The 17,733-nt window shown below is 44.4% G+C and overlaps 1 protein-coding gene across 2 annotated transcripts in view; it reads left to right on the top strand.

Annotated features, from left to right (window-relative positions):
- The window catches only part of si:ch211-158d24.2 (multiple epidermal growth factor-like domains protein 9), a 31,854-nt gene extending 14,217 nt beyond the window's left edge, over positions 1-17,637 (top strand). For both annotated transcript variants that reach the window (XM_053624079.1, XM_053624080.1), the window contains exons 3-6: positions 2,992-3,131; positions 4,986-5,135; positions 10,635-10,904; positions 15,943-17,637. In XM_053624079.1, the coding sequence (XP_053480054.1) occupies positions 2,992-3,131; positions 4,986-5,135; positions 10,635-10,904; positions 15,943-16,427 (1,045 nt within the window). In that variant the 3' untranslated portion in view covers positions 16,428-17,637. The remainder of the gene's footprint in view (positions 1-2,991; positions 3,132-4,985; positions 5,136-10,634; positions 10,905-15,942) is intronic.
- The last annotated feature ends 96 nt before the right edge of the window (positions 17,638-17,733 follow it).

Here is a 17,733-nt window from a genome sequence, read left to right as displayed (position 1 = left end):
GTAATAGTAGTAGTAGTAGTAGTAGTAGTAGTAGTGGACGTAGTAATGGTGGTAGTAGTAGTGGTAGTATTAGTAGTAGTAGTAGTAGTAGTAGTGGTGGATGTAGTAATGGTAGTAGTAGTGGTAGTATTAGTAGTAGTAGTAGTAGTAGTAGTAGTGGACGTAGTAATGGTGGTAGTAGTAGTGGTAGTATTAGTAGTAGTAGTAGTAGTAGTAGTGGTGGATGTAGTAATGGTAGTAGTAGTGGTAGTATTAGTAGTAGTAGTAGTAGTAGTATTAGTAGTGGTATTAGTAGTAGTAATATAGTAGTAACATAATATAATCCGTGATAAACGTCAATAGATATCGTGTAAGGACGGTAATATTGTTATATCCTCCTTGCCTAGTGTAAACCTAATATTTCATGGATGTACTGTACAATCAAAATAACAAATATATATAAAAAAGTAATTATCAGATGCTGTATTTATTGTAACAAAGAGCCGAAGGTTTCTTCTGCGTTGCTGGTTATGGATCCGATCAGAGGTCAGAGGTCAGAGATCCGAGGTGTACAGTTCAGCACTTGGCATGATTGATGAGACACCAGCTGGGGGAACGGCGCTGCACCTGTGTCATGTGATCTCCTTTCCTGGAAGATAGATGGGTCATCTGTGATTTCAGACAGGAAGTGAGAATGAGATTTGTAGTGAAAGAGTATTGATTGTGGTCGATTCTACATGTATAATTACCACGTAAAATCAAAATAAGCCCCCCTCGACAGTGGAGTCGACGTGAGACGCAGTGTCGAGCGTATCGCACTGTAGCTGTGTTTTCTGGAATGTTTCATTTAGTGATATGCTCTCTTTGTATTGCACTCTGTGTGTGTGTGTGTGTGTGTGTGTGTGTGTGTGTGTGTGTAAATCAATGGCTTTGGTTTTGTAACAGACAGTAAAATGAATCTTTATTTGTCCTTGGCTTCACCAGCTGATTACAATCGACATCTTACATCAGTAACACAACGAAGAAAAAAAACTAAAGAATAATAACAATAGTAGTATGGTAGTAGTGGTAGTAATAATGGTTGTAGTTGTAGTGGTAGTGATAATAGTTGTAGTTGTAATTGTAGTGGTAGTAATAATAGTAGTAGTAGTAGTAGTGGTGGTGGTGGTGGTGGTGGTAGTAATAATAGCAGCAGTTGTAGTTGTAATTGTTGTGGTAGTAATAATAGTTGTAGTTGTAGTTGTAGTAATAATAGTTGTAGTTGTAGTGGTAGTAATAATGGTTGTAGTTGTAGTTGTAGTGGTAGTAATAATGGTTGTAGCTGTAGTTGTAGTAATAACGGTTGTATTAGTAGTTGTAGTGGTAGTAATAATGGTTGTATTAGTAGTTGTAGTTGTAGTGGTAGTAATAATAGTTGTAGTAGTGGTGGTGGTAGTAATAATAGTTGTAGTTGTAGTGGTGGTGGTAGTAATAATAGTTGTAGTTGTAGTGGTAGTAATAATGGTTGTATTAGTAGTTGTAGTGGTAGTAATAATAGTTGTAGTTGTAGTGGTGGTGGTAGTAATAATGGTTGTATTAGTAGTTGTAGTTGTAGTGGTAGTAATAATAGTTGTAGTAGTGGTGGTGGTAGTAATAATAGTTGTAGTGGTGGTGGTAGTAATAATGGTTGTAGTTGTAGTGGTAGTAATAATAGTTGTATTAGTAGTTGTAGTTGTAGTGGTAGTAATAATAGTTGTAGTAGTGGTGGTGGTAGTAATAATAGTTGTATTAGTAGTTGTAGTTGTAGTGGTAGTAATAATAGTTGTAGTAGTGGTGGTGGTAGTAATAATAGTTGTAGTTGTAGTGGTGGTGGTAGTAATAATGGTTGTAGTTGTAGTGGTGGTGGTAGTAATAATGGTTGTATTAGTAGTTGTAGTTGTAGTGGTAGTAATAATAGTTGTAGTAGTGGTGGTGGTAGTAATAATAGTTGTAGTTGTAGTGGTGGTGGTAGTAATAATAGTTGTAGTAGTGGTGGTGGTAGTAATAATAGTTGTAGTTGTAGTGGTGGTGGTAGTAATAATAGTTGTAGTAGTGGTGGTGGTAGTAATAATAGTTGTAGTTGTAGTGGTGGTGGTAGTAATAATAGTTGTAGTAGTGGTGGTGGTAATAATAATAGTTGTATTAGTAGTTGTAGTTGTAGTGGTAGTAATAATAGTTGTAGTAGTGGTGGTTGTAGTAATAATAGTTGTAGTTGTAGTGGTGGTGGTAGTAATAATGGTTGTAGTTGTAGTGGTAGTAATAATAGTTGTATTAGTAGTTGTAGTTGTAGTGGTAGTAATAATAGTTGTAGTAGTGGTGGTGGTAGTAATAATAGTTGTAGTAGTGGTGGTGGTAGTAATAATAGTTGTATTAGTAGTTGTAGTTGTAGTGGTAGTAATAATAGTTGTAGTAGTGGTGGTGGTAGTAATAATAGTTGTAGTAGTGGTGGTGGTAGTAATAATGGTTGTAGTTGTAGTGGTGGTGGTAGTAATAATGGTTGTATTAGTAGTTGTAGTTGTAGTGGTAGTAATAATAGTTGTAGTAGTGGTGGTGGTAGTAATAATAGTTGTAGTGGTAGTAATAATAGTTGTAGTGGTAGTAATAATAGTTGTAGTAGTGGTGGTGGTAGTAATAATGGTTGTATTAGTAGTTGTAGTGGTGGTGGTAGTAATAATAGTTGTAGTGGTGGTGGTAGTAATAATGGTTGTATTAGTAGTTGTAGTTGTAGTAATAATAGTTGTAGTAGTAGTGGTGGTGGTAGTAATAATAGTTGTAGTTGTAGTAATACTGCTACTAGTAGTTGTAGTAGTAATTATGCTAATAGCAGTAGTTGTAATAGTGATAGTTAAAGTAGTAATAGTAGTTGTAGTAGTGATAATAGTACTCGTTGTTCTTGTAATCACAGTAGCCGTGTTGTTGTTGTTGTGGTGGTGGTGGTGTGTTTCTGTGCGTGTGTGTTTGTGTAGTAACAATCTCCTCTGTCTCCTCTCACAGCTCGGGGACGTGTGTGTGTAAAACGGGAGTGTACGGCCCCAAGTGTGACGACTGCCACCCGGGATTCTTCCACTTCAGCAGCACAGGGTGTCAGCCCTGTCAGTGCAACGGACACTCCACCTACTGCCACCCGCAATCCGGTCAGAGCCCAAAACACCACCCCTCTCAAACGCTACCACAAATACTAACAAGCACCGTCCAGAGTTACTGCTACCCTTTATATAAACATGAGCATCATTTCATATAACACTATATATATATATATATATATATATATATATATATATACAAAGAGCAACACATGCATTCCGTAGTATTTTGAGCTGAAACACACAGGGGCATTGCATATGTTTATTTTAACGCTTTTTATTTTACACTGATGTCAATATCATTGGCACCTGCCCCGGAGAGAATAAAAGCACTGAGCGCATCAAATCAACCAGCGTTATTTCATTATTAATTCAACAGCTCGATAGCACAGTAAATGCATGGAAGAATTCACTTACATCCCGTGCACACGTTACAAATTCATGACCTTGGTTTAGCGTCTTGTAGATTTATCGAGTTGTTAGAGAGATTAAAGATTAGAGATTAAAGCGCATATTTATTTTGTGTGTGTTAATCATTCTCCAGCTGGATTTTTTTTTTTATCATCCATTGATAGCTGCAAAGCGCACACACTCACACACACTACCATATCTGTGTCACTGCTGTCCTAAGGGGGAAAAAAAACCCACCACCACCCAAAGCTGATCTGCTTAATGGTGGTTCCTTACTGATGATGGATGAGGTAGAGGGGTGCCAATACTTTGTGCAGCGCAGCAGATGGGAGAGCGACAGGGAGACACAGTCAGTAATTGTACACATACAAAATGACGTGTATGGTAGATGGACGTGATAAAACAACCAGAATAGCGGGACTAAAGTTACGCTAATGACTACCTCAAATGTTTTTAGAACGTTGCAGGGACGTTATTATAGTAACGTTACAGGGTCACCTTCTTAGAACCTGTTGAATACTTCATTAACGTCCTAGATTTCAGATATCGCTCTATGTGTGTGTGTGCATGTCAATGTGTGTGTGTGTCCATCTAACTGTCCATCTGTCTCTCTCCGCATTGTGTGTGTGTGTGTGTGTGTCCAGATGGAAGCTCGGTTCTGATTTACTGCCCGCCCACCCTCTTCCCCTCCCTTCCTGATTCCCCACAATGCTCTGGGGCTCAGCATGTCAGACAGGAACTTAGCTCTCATGATTTACTTGCTATAAACCATGTCATACTTACATACACTCATACACTCGGGCCCTGATTTTAATCCACATGATCAAAATAGCACATGCTCTCCGTATTGCCTTAATGAATATTCAAAACAGAGGGAGGAGTCAAAGCAAATAGATCGACCCACAACCACAGTGTGATTTACCACAGCAGGAAAGTCACCTTGGAAGTGGAGATTATATTGTGTGTGTGTATGTGTGTGTGTGTGTGTGTGTGTGTTATGTTGCTTTACTAACGATATAACAATGATACAACAACACGTTATAACATCTCAACATCAATTTATGCAAATGTTCTTCGTTTGTCATGCAAACGAACCTCTTTATTAATCAGGACGATTTTTTTTTTATCCCACATGAGAAAATTCCCATGATGCTTGCAGGTTTGTCTTTTGTGGGCGTGTAGCAACCGCAACTGATGATACTTGTGGGTGTGGCCTGTCCAGTGTGTTTGTTTATTTATTTGTTTATTTATTTATTTATTTATTTATTTATATACGTGTAGCTTCTAAACCGAACCACGTATTTAGGTGTTCATGTTGCTATGGCTTCTGCTACAAATTGCACAAAAGTGGTCAAAAACAAAAGAAGTAAACTCAGTTTTACATGAGCGTAAACGTATAACAACAACGCCGCTTTAAACACACGGCTCTAAACTCGGAGCAGTGTCACTGCTGCATCTCGCTCCACATGAGACCTGTTTCTGTCTCTCTCTCAGGTGTGTGTATGGACTGTCAGGACAACACTCAGGGACAGAACTGTGAGGAGTGTGTCCCGCGCTACTACAGAGCCCCAGGTGGAGGTGTGAAGGACGAGTGTGTGCCCTGCCCCTGTCCCAGCTTCAGCTCTTCAGGCACCTGCCACCTCGGTGAGACGCTCCGTTTCGCTCTTGCTCACGTGTGCAGTGATTTTATACCATCAGGGTGGAGAATGTGGGCGGAGCCTCCAGGTAGTAGACAGGGGTATGGCAAGACAAGCTTGTTTTTGTATCGGTTTGTACAACATATCTCACACACACACACACACACACACACACACACACACACACACACGTAAATGTTCAGATGACAGAGAATACAGAGGATTAAACAAAAATACACACACGGAAGAGTGAGCAGGAGCGCGAGGTTAATGTACTGTTACATATTTGTAGAAATACTCGAATTCTGGATTGTGATTGGTCAGAAGGTGTTGATTGATTTTCTATAAGAGGTAAAGTGATAAAGCTGTAACTGTGTAGGAGTGTGTGAGGAGGGTGTGGGAGGAGGGCGTGGGAGGAGAGTGTGTGAGGAGGGCGTGTGAGGAGGGCGTGTGAGGAGGGCGTGTGAGGAGGATGTGTGAGGAGGGTGTGTGAGGAGAGTGTGTGAGGAGAGTGTGTGAGGAGGGCGTGTGAGGAGAGTGTATGAGGAGGGCGTGTGAGGAGGGCGTGTGAGGAGGATGTGTGAGGAGGATGTGTGAGGAGGGCGTGTGAGGAGAGCGTGTGAGGAGGGCGTGTGAGGAGGGCGTGTGAGGAGGGCGTGTGAGGAGAGTTGTTTAGCACAGCCTGGAGGACGATGATGATGATGAAGATGATGAAGGAGGGGGAAGTAGACATGGCAGGCGGAGATTCCACCGCAGACAATTTGGCAGCCGTTACTCTGTTGGAGCGAGTGGCTGCCATGGTAACGGAGATCGATGGATGAAATCGAGGAGGAGCAACTCGGTGCCATGATGAGAACAGGGCTCAGTGTGTGAGTGTGAGTGTGTGTGTGTGTGTGTGTGTGTGTGTGTGTGTGTGTAGTGCAGACAGTCCAGCTCAGATCAGTTAGTTTTCCCGCTCACCCTGTTCCCCAGTGGCATCAATATTTCAAATGGACTCAGCTGAGCTGTGTGTGTGTGTGTGTGTGTGTGTGTGTGTGTGTGTGTGTGCGCGTGTGTGTGTGTGTGTGTGTGTGTGTGTAGTACAGACAGTCCAGCTCATTCTGAGGACTCTGTGGGGACAAATCACATTGTGTTACATCATACAGTAAAAATCAACGTGTGTGTGTGTGTGTGTGTGTGTGTATAGGTTTACAAAATAATGTGAGAAGCCACACAGGCGAGACAGGAAGACAGTGAGATGGAGACAGAGAGATAGAGAGACAGACAGAGTGACAATGAGACAGATAAATAGCTTGAGAGAGACAGCAAGAGAGAAACAAAGAGACAGTGAGACAGAGACAGAAAGACAACAAGAGAGAGAGACAGCGAGAACGTGAGACAGAGAAATAGTTTGAGAGAAAGACAGCAAGAAAAAGAGACAGTGACACAAAGAGATTGAGAGAGGCAGAGAGACAAAAAGACAGAGAAACAGTGAGACATTGAGTGAATGGGACCATGAGACAGAGAGACAGCAAGAGAGAGAGAGAGAGAGAGACAGGAAGACAAGTGAGACAGAGAAAGGGAGACAGAGAGAAGGACAAGTGAGAGAGAAAGGGAGACAGAGAGTGAGACAGAAAGGGAGAGAGAAAGGGAGACAGAGTGAGACAGAAAGGGAGAGAGAGAGAGAAAGGGAGACAGAGAGACAGTGAGACAGAGAGAGAGAAAGGGAGACAGAGAGAGAGGGAGAGAAAGGGAGACAGAGAGAGAGAGAGAAAGAGAGACAGAGAAAGGGAGACAGAGAAAGGGAGACAGTGAGACAGAGAGAGAGAGAGAGAGAGAAAGGGAGAGAGAGAGAGAGAGAGAGAGGGAGACAGTGAGACAGAGAGAGAGAGAGAGAAAGGGAGACAGTGAGACAGAGAGAGAGAGAGAGAGAGAGAGAGAGAGAAAGGGAGAGAGAGAGAGAGAGAGAGAGAGAGAGAAAGGGAGACAGTGAGATAGAGAGAGAGAGAGAGAGAGAGAGAAAGGGAGACAGACAGAGAGAGAGAGAGAGAGAGAGAGAGAAAGGGAGACAGACAGAGAGAGAGAGAGAAAGGGAGACAGACAGAGAGAGAGAGAGAGAGAGAGAGAGAGAGACCGGTGTGATGAAGTTGAGTCACTGTTACCACACCAGAGTTGATGAAGACAGATTTCTGCACTCAGCGTGTGTTATGTAAAGCTGAAGTGGAGCGAGAGACAGAGCTGTAGTGTTACTGTGCCACCTGGTGGCAGAAATGTAAAGGTTATGTAAGAATGCTGCTTCAGGCTGAATGAACAGGGGATTTTTTTACAGTCAAGTGCATGTTTTTCTGAGCGTTTAAATACCATAGGTTTTCTTTTCTTTCCTTCTTTCATTCTTTCTGTGTGTAATGTGATATACGTCGTGTGTCTAATATAACTGGCCATTTAAGCAGGTTCACCTACGACATAGATCATTTATAGGTGTGCAATTACCGGCTGTTGCGTCGCACAAAGTATTGGCCCCCCCTACAGTGTCCATCAATGGCTCCTTTGACATGTGAAATGGACTCACACGCAGCCTACGCGTTTTACTTGAACTTTCCCTTTTACTATTGATTAACGATTAACACGGAATAATATTATATACTATACGTTTTATTGGTATACTATCAAATATTAAATATATCACGGTAATATAATGCAAAACTTATTAAGTGAGGAGTTCCAGACAGTCCAGATCTGTTGTTGTTGATACTCATAAATAACTTGTTGAGGTGAATGCCTCAAAAGTTTAAAGTTCAACTCTATTTAAGTGCTGAAATTCGGTGCTAAAATCGGTGTAAAAGTTATACAGCCTTATTAGGTAGATTTGCTAGTAGACGATATGGTTATAATACTCACCCTCAGAGTTGTTGATGTAACTTGAATCATATAGTTTAAAGCCCATCTCCATTGTACTGGACATTGCACTGAGAGTGACGGCCTCACGACGCAATAAACATCATTACAGTGATCCAGGGAAGTTCTTGTCATCTTCTTCTTCAGTCATTTTGACAGCTCTGGGTAAAGATCAGTGGCTTCCGGTGCAGCACCTGATGTAAAAGTGTGGAAGTGACCGGGAATCAAGCCCGTTAATCTGTCTGATCAAACCCGTGTCGCTCTAAAATGTTGGATATTCACCTGGGGTCTGAGTGCAGTGAAACGAATGACCAGTCCCATGCGCTCCTGTAGAATGACCAATCCCGCCCACTCCTGTACAAACGCTTACTAATCCCGCCCACTCCTGTACAAACGCTTACTAATCCCGCCCCCTCCCGTACAAACGCTTACTAATCCCGCCCACTCCCGTACAAACGCTTACTAATCCCGCCCACTCCTGTACAAACGCTTACTAATCCCGCCCACTCCTGTACAAACGCTTACTAATCCCGCCCCCTCCCGTACAAACGCTTACTAATCCCGCCCACTCCCGTACAAACGCTTACTAATCCCGCCCACTCCTGTACAAACGCTTACTAATCCCGCCCACTCCTGTACAAACGCTTACTAATCCCGCCCACTCCCATACAAACGCTTACTAATCCCGCCCACTCCCGTACAAACGCTTACTAATCCCGCCCACTCCTGTACAAACGCTTACTAATCCCGCCCACTCCCGTACAAACGCTTACCAATCCCGCCCACTCCCGTACAAACGCTTACCAATCCCGCCCACTCCCGTACAAACTCTAACCAATCCGTCCCACTCCTGTACAAACTCTTACCAATCCCGCCCACTCCCGTACATACTCTTACCAATCCCGCCCACTCCCGTACATACTCTTACCAATCCGTCCCACTCCTGTACAAACTCTTATTAATCCCGCCCACTCCCGTACAAACTCTAACCAATCCGTCCCACTCCTGTACAAACTCTTATTAATCCAGCCCACTCCTGTACAAACTCTTACCAATCCCGCCCACTCCCGTACAAACGCTTACCAATCCGTCCCACTCCCGTACATACTCTTACCAATCCGTCCCACTCCTGTACAAACTCTTATTAATCCCGCCCACTCCCGTACAAACTCTTACCAATCCGTCCCACTCCAGTACAAACTCTTACTAATCCCGCCCACTCCTGTACAAACGCTTACTAATCCCGCCCACTCCTGTACAAACTCTTATTAATCCCGCCCACTCCCGTACAAACTCTTACCAATCCGTCCCACTCCTGTACATACTCTTACCAATCCCGCCCACTCCCGTACAAACGCTTACCAATCCCGCCCACTCCTGTACAAACTCTTACCAATCCCGCCCACTCCTGTACAAACTCTTACCAATCCCGCCCACTCCTGTACAAACTCTTACCAATCCTGCCCACTCCCGTACAAACGCTTACCAATCCCGCCCACCCCTGTACAAACTCTTACCAATCCGTCCCACTCCCGTACAAACGCTTACTAATCCCGCCCACTCCCGTACAAACGCTTACTAATCCCGCCCACTCCTGTACAAACGCTTACTAATCCCGCCCACTCCCGTACAAACGCTTACCAATCCCGCCCACTCCCGTACAAACTCTAACCAATCCGTCCCACTCCAGTACAAACTCTTATTAATCCAGCCCACTCCTGTACAAACTCTTATTAATCCCGCCCACTCCCGTACAAACTCTTACCAATCCGTCCCACTCCTGTACATACTCTTACCAATCCCGCCCACTCCCGTACAAACGCTTACCAATCCCGCCCACTCCTGTACAAACTCTTACCAATCCCGCCCACTCCTGTACATACTCTTACCAATCCCTCCCACTCCCGTACAAACGCTTACCAATCCGTCCCACTCCTGTACAAACTCTTACCAATCCCTCCCACTCCTACATAAACTTTGACCAATCCCGCCCACTCTGACCGTTACACCTTCACCTCTGACCGTTACAAAGCACTGACACCGGAGACTCCGTCCGTCAATGCTAAATAAATATTTATTCTCCTTGCAGTATACCTCACCGTACCCCAAACTTTTAAAACATCCCTTTATATGAAGTATATGAATGAGCTGTTACTATAGAAACGACAATATTAAACCTGTGATTTGTAGCTCCACCACTGTCAGAGCTGCTGTCCAATCAGAATCCAGAATTCGGCATCACCGCGCTGTAAAATGTAACACCTGTACAATTCTGAGTTTGATACACTCAGTAAACTCACCCCTGTGTTTGTTTGTTGTTGTTGTTGTTTGTTTTCTTTCCATGATTTTGGCTCTATTTTACAGATTTAAAAAAAAAAGAAGAAGAAATCTTTCTAATTTAAAAGCTTGAATATTCTAGAAAGCTGAAAGGTCTGCCTTCTACTTGACTTGCTTTAGTGAATAAACAAAGCCACAGGCCACGAGTGTTCTCTTTCATCTCTACGAACAGCTCGCAGCCAGCGGGCGTGAGGAAACGGTTCTCGGACACCTTCTCACCGAGTGGTGTGTGTGTGTGTGTGTGTGTGTGTGTGTGTGTGTGTGTGTGTGTGTGTGTGAATGATTTTATTAACAGACTCCACTGGCCATGCTGTATGTGACGAGTGTAAGGCTGGCTTCGCTCCACCCACCTGTGAAGTGTGTACAGACGGCTTTTACAAATCAGGAGGCGATTGCGTGCGCTGTGAGTGTAACGGGAACGCCGATCCTCGCTGGTGGCCCCGGACCTGCCACCCGGAGAGCGGGCGCTGCCTAATGTGTGCCAACCACACCGCCGGAGCACACTGTGAGCTCTGTGCGTCCGGATACACAGGAGATGCTCTCGCCCACAACTGCACATTGAGAGGTGTGTGTGTGTGTGTGTGTGAACTAGAAAATAACATAAAAAACCAGTAAATGACTGGAAATGAGTACATCACAGTAAAATAGTAAGTGGCAGGAAATACAGTGGTGCTTGAAAGTTTGTGAACCCTAAGAACATGACCTAAAACATCGTCAGATTTTCACACAGGTGCTTAAAGAGGACAAAGAGAACGCAGTTAAACAAACGAGACAGAAATATTACGCTCGGTCGTGTATTCATCAAGGGGTCGATACGAGTCCGGACCCGCTTCGTTATTTATTTTTTTAAAATCCGGATATTTCACGGACCTAATCACTTAGTGATAATGTTTCGGATGTCCGCGATGACACGACTACACGCGTGATGTTTGGGGTGACCCCGGTGATGAATGTTATTGAGAGCAGTGGATTTTCACATGCTTTCCACCAATCCACAGTCAGACAGCTTGTGTACAGATCCAGGAAATTCAATATTGTTGTTACCCTCCCTGTGGTAGCAACGGGGTGGCTGTGGCTCAGGTGGTAGAGGCCGAGGTTGTCCACTAATTGTAGGATTGGTGTTTTGATTTCCGGCCTCCACATGCCGAAGCGTCCTTGGGAAAGTTGCTCCCGATGGCAAGCTAGCAACATGCATGGCAGCTCTGCTACCATTGGTGTGAGTGTGTGTGAATGGATGAATGAGAACCAACAAAGATCACTCCAAGACGTGCAATAGTCCGCGAGGTCACACAGGAACGCAACTAAATCATCTCTCACATTGGCTAATGTTGATGTTTATGAGTCCACCATCAGGAGAACACTGAACAACAACGGGTATGCATGACAGGGTTACAAGGAGGAAGCCTCCGCTCTCCAAAATAATCATGTGGTCAAGCCAGAAGGCTAGTGGAAAAATGTTTTTTAGATAGATGAGACCTAAATAGAACTTTTTGGTTCAAACGAGAAGCGTTATGTTTGGAGAAAGGAGAACACGGCATTCCAGCATTAGAACCTTATCCAATCTGTGAAACATGGTGTTGGTAGTATCATGGTTTGGGGTTGTTTTGCTGCATCTCACCAGGACGACTCACTATCACTGATGGAACAATGAGTTCTGAATCACACCAGCGAACTCTAAAGGAAAACATCAGGACATCTCTCTGATCTGAATCTGAAGAGAAAGTGGGTCATGCAGCAAGACAACGATCCTGAACACACAAGTCGTTCTACCAAACGAACGATCGAAGAAGAATAAAGTGAGTGTTTCGGAACGGCCGAGTCAAAGTCCTGATCTTAATCCAGTAGAGGTGTTGTGGAAGAACCTGAAGAGAGCAGTTCCTGTGAGGAAACACACCCACATCCCAGAGTTGAAGCCGTTCCGTACCGAGGAACGGGATGAAACTCCTCCGAGCCGATGTGCAGGACCGATCAACACTTACCCCAAACGTTTATCTGCAGTTATTCCTGCACAAGGGGGTCACACCAGATACCGAAATCAAACGTTCACATACTTCTGCCTCTCACAGACGTGCAACATTGGGTCATTTTCCTCAGTAAATAAATAAATAAAAGACCAAGTATAATATTTTTGTCTCGTTTGTGTAATCTACGTTTAGGACTTCTGATGATGTTTTAGGTCACATTTATGCAGAAATTCGAAAGGGTTCACAAACGTTCAAGTACCCCTGTAAGCAAACAACGGAAAGCTAGTTAATGACACTGAACCGCTAACTGACGTTAAACTAGCAAACAGATTTACAACTGGCAAATAGTGAATGACAGAAAACTAGCGAATGCAAGAAAAGTGAAAGAAGACCAGAGAATACCTGCAGACTAGCTTAGGAACGCAAACTAGCGAGTGGACGTAAACTAGCTACTAACTAACAACAGCAAACTAGCAAAGGAAAGGAAACTAGCGAGTAAAAGCTAATCTAGAGCAGATGCCACACAGAGGTTAACCCTGATTCAGTCTCGATTTCTCTATTTTTTTATGATGTTTTTGACTGACGTCACAGGCGGAGTCTCAGAAAGAGGGCTGTCAGTCGTGCGACCTCATTAGAATATTAGACCACACCCAAACGGAACACAAAGTGCACGTGCGTCTCTTTCTCCCTCACCTCCTTTATCTCTCCAGTCGTGTCCCAAATGACGTACTACACATACACCCGTACACTTATACTATGCACTGTACACTCTGCCGTCTAGTGAATGAATTTTAGAAGGGTTTTTTTTTGCTCGTACAATTTAACATCAACATAATAAGTTGTGGTTGTGGCCTTTGGCAGACGTCCTTATCCAGCGCGACTTACGGCGATCTCATGTTTATTTCATACAACTGAGCGACTGAGGGTTAGGAGCCTTGCTCAAGGGCCCAACAGTGGCAGCGCTGAGATTTGAACTCACGACCTTCCGATCAGACGTCCGACGTCCTAACCGCTGAATTTACATCGATGCCCGTGCAGGGACACGTCGCTTGTAGACCTCCTTTAAATCGTTTACAGGAATGTTCCTCGTCTTAAGCGTCTGGAAGGTTCTGACGCGTCCCGGATTATTTCTAAACTTAAAACGTTTTGGTCTTTCCGAGATTCGGAGAAGGTTATTCATCGCGCTTGGATTGTTGTAATTCACTGTACTGGGGTCTTCCTCACTCATCGCCCCCACCAATTTTAGCATCGCTCCAGTGGCTCCCGGCCCACTTTAGGATCCAGTTTAAGCTCCGAGCTCCTTCTTATCTCAAAGAGCGTCTTACACCACGTTCATCTAGCAGCTTTTTAAGATCTTCTGCTAGGTTTCTTTTGTATGTCCTTCGATCCTGTTTAAAAACTAAGGTGGATAGAAGCTTTTTCAGTCGCCGCCCTTCGTTTATGGAATCCATTGCCCCTGGATCTCCACCTTGTGGTTTTAAAAAAGAGTCTGAAAGCGTATCTCTTCTCCCAGGCGTTTTAATCTCATTTTTACTATTGTTTATTGTCTGTCTCTGGTTTTACTCTGCCGTTTTATTCCGCTATTCTTCCTCTGTTCAGTGCTTTGGTCAGCTTTGCGGCGTTTAAACGTGCTACGTAAATAAAATCCACGTAATTACTCACTAATGACGCTGCCGATAGCGCGAAACGAAGTCACCGCATGCCGAAATGTGACGATTACTACCGGGGCCAGCTTCATGACGGCTTTTTGCTGAGTCAGCTTCGTCTTTTCCTGTAATACTGTGCAGCTGTGTTTCATAACATAAACCTCTGGGAGCTCTGGGAAACAGGGAGCGTCAAGCGCTGACAAGCGGTTATTTGTGTCCGTCCATCGGGTGTGTGGCCTAAACCGCTCAGGGCGTACGGTCGTATTTGGGTCGTGACGTCAATTCAAAACAGAGGCAAGGGTCAAAACCCGAGGACACGATATACAAACACTGATGTGTAAATATTCGAAAGCAGAGGCGAGGGCGTAGAAAAGGAAAAAAAAGCAAGTGAAAACAGTTCGTAACTCCGCGAGCGTTACTCTGACTCAGGGACTATGACTCAATTTTCAAACTGGATACAGGCGAATTTGTTTCGTAACGCGTTTGCAGGATCACTTCCAAGAAAAAGGAAAACGGCATGTTAGTCGGAAAAAAAAAAAAAAAGAAGCTTGCTCGTGAGTCTGAGTCAGCGTTCCTATTACGATTATTCGTTTATTCATATATGCCAGGCATTCAATTAGGACTCAATTAAGTAATGGCGCCCTATAGAAGGATGAAGAGGTAGTGGGTGTCTGTGGTAGCAGAAGAGTTCGAGGCACTCTGTCACTGTTTACTCATCTTCGTTCCGGTCATTGTTCAGCTGTGAATACACGAGGAAAGTTATTGCATGGCTGGAGTTTATTAGCAGCTATGAGAAGAATTGAAACATATGTAAATATGAGGATAATTTTCAGTTGGGGAAGTGACACGGGTCTGCAGTGCGGTCGAGACCTGAGTGGAATTACAGTGCATGCCTCAGCACGTCTGTCAGCCGACCAGAATCGAGAATTCGACAGCGTTGTGGCGTAACCATCCAGTAAACTGGAGTTGAGTCTCCAATCTCATTGGGAGTAAATGCTGAGACATCGTCTCGTCTTCATCTTCAGATCTCAGACCCGGAAGATCCGCTGATCGAAGAACGTTCCTAACGTAAACTCATCGAGACAAATACCACAGAATCGTACATTCATCATCAGCCTCGTGCTCAGATTCAGTCTTACGAAATCCAGACCTTTCTGCGTAATCCAGAATCAGCACTGGATACCAGGCACCGGGGAGGGGGGGAGAGGGAGGGGGGGTGCAGTTCTATTAAACTAAATATCATAATAATCATAAATAACAACGGTTCATAAGATTATGAGTATTCGACTCTATTTTAGGTACAAGCAGATGGTTTCTTGGAAGCATCTTACATTTTTCTAGTCACATAATAGCAGGCAGTGTTCACAGGCATCTCCAAATCACAAGTGTTTCCTCGAATTATGTGAAGTGGGTCGAAGTTAAACTGCGCCAAGCCTGAAACAGCACTCTGTGAATTTGGCTTTGTGGTCTTAGAGGAACACCAGAAGCGTTCAGAACAATCAGAAACAGTCAGCTGTTCATTATTGTACGTCGGGATACAGTTTGGGTCCATGTTAGATATTTTTTTTTAAAAAATGATGTAGCTGTCCACAATAAATGGGCTTCAAAGGATGTAATGTGAACATGTTCCTAAAAAAAATAAATAAAAAATGGGATATAACACTAAGAGCACTGACAGAATATCATCGATTATCCCCTTCATGGGTGTATTTGTTCAGGAACGGGTTGAGGAACATGACAGAGAGTTCAGGGTGTTGACTTGGCCCCCAAATTCCTCAGATCTCAGTCCGATCTAGCGTCTGTGGGACGTGCTAATCTAATCTACATCGTATGAGTCTGTTATTACTCGTAAATAAAGAAATCGGCGAAAATCAAGTGAGATTTTGGGGGGGGGGTACTTACTTTTGAGAAGCTTCTGTGTCTGTCTGTAGCTGTAATTGTTTACAATTTTAAAAAAGAAATGTGTTAACGATGGATTGTTCTCGTCTTTCAGCCGCGAGACTCCTCCCAGTTCCTACAAGAACATCCATCACCACAAGCCCCCAGACCTCCAGCTCTACGTCTGCACCTCCGTCGTCCCTCCTGTCCACCTCCTCTCCCGCCTCCGTCGGCCACAGCAAAGCCCCGCCCCTCCGTTCCGGCCCGGGCGACCCGGCGGCCGGCAACAGCACGGCCTCGGCGCTCGCCGTGGTCTCGTGGACGCAGTTCAACGTCATCGTCCTGGCTGTGATCATCGTCCTGCTGGTGCTGCTCATGGGCTTCGTGGGCGCCGTCTACACGTACCGCGAATACCGCAACCGCAAGCTCAACGCGCCGTTCTGGACCATCGAGCTCAAGGAGGACAACATCAGCTTCAGCAGCTACCACGACAGCATCCCGCACGCCGAGCCCGGCGTCCTGCTGGAGGAGGAGCAGTGCTCCGTGCCGCCCAACGGCCAGCTCGCTTTAGCGGCCGCTGCTAACGTTTACAAGGCGTGACAGGAAGCGTCTTCGCGCAGCAGCGCAGAAGCGGTGGGAAAGACGCTTTACGTTTTCAAGAACGCGCTAAGAGTTGCTAACATCTCGATCCGGTGGATCATTCGGTTAAACCCGCTTAGGAACGTGAAGGAGGAGACACTCGTACGGTTTTACCGCTCTCTCGTCGTTGTCATGCGCAAAGCGTAAAAGGAGGCGTGTCCACCCAGGAGATTCGGAATCGGAAATTCAGACAAGACGCTATGCGATTTCAACATTTCTCACTGAGATAACGCTAACATCTCGCTGCAGCAGATCAGCCAGTCGAACCGGCCGGTCGATCGACCGTGTCGTGTCCAGTACGGAGCGCGCTAATGAAAATCTCGAAGCTGACAGTATGTCATTTTCAAAGACTGGAGGCTGGCTCTAGGAACTGATGCTGACATCACAGCGCAGTGAATCATCCATTTAAACCCGTTTTATTTCTTCCGTGTTAATGCTATGTACAAAGCGTGAAAGGAAGTGCGTTTAGATAAGATAAAGAAACTATTCTCAGTCCAGTTTCGTGTGGGATTTGTGATGCCGTGGACAAAAGGAACAAAAATGAGGAAATGTCTAATGGAATTGCCTAATGCTAATGCTGTCTAGGAGATAATGCTAGCATTTCAGTCCAGTCGTCTGAGGTTGTATTTAAAAGAAAGGAAAAAAAAAAGAAAAGGAAAGGAAAACATGAAAGAAAGCGAGATGATGAGAATCCAAATCCGAGGAAGTCATTGTTTGTTTGTTTTTTTTTTTGTGAGGAAAAAAAAAAGAACTTGTGCCAAGAGCTAATGCGTACACTCAGATACGGCGGTATCGAAGGCTTCGTTTCATACACTAATGTAAAATAAAGTGCACCCAGGAGAATCAGACCCTGAGGGAAAAAAAAAAAGAAAAAAAAAGGTGTTTTACGTTTCCAAAGAACCGCAGTCAGAAGCTAATGCTAGCGTCTCCGCCCAGCGGCTCGACCTTTCATTGCTGCCTTGTCTATGCTGCGAAAGCTCCTTGAAATCGAAATATTTTTTTGACTAAGAATCGACACTTTAGGAAGCTAATGCTAACCGACTAGCATCACTTGCTAGTGAGTTAGCAGGTTAAACCTGTTTAAGGTGCTCTTACTCTAATACTCAGACCTGAATACCTAGCAGCTATCACTCAAAAAATACGCCAAAAGAGTCAAGAGTCTGGAATGATTGACAGTCGCGTACGTGCTTTGAACTCTGACCCTCTGGGAACCCCGCCCCCTTCCTCACATCTCACGTTAGTCAGTCCTTCCAGGATTTTTCGCGTT

The sequence above is a fragment of the Ictalurus furcatus genome, chromosome 5 (genome assembly GCF_023375685.1).
Source record: "Ictalurus furcatus strain D&B chromosome 5, Billie_1.0, whole genome shotgun sequence".
Classification (NCBI taxonomy): Eukaryota; Metazoa; Chordata; class Actinopteri; order Siluriformes; family Ictaluridae; genus Ictalurus; species Ictalurus furcatus.
This window is presented reverse-complemented; position numbering and strand designations above follow the sequence as displayed.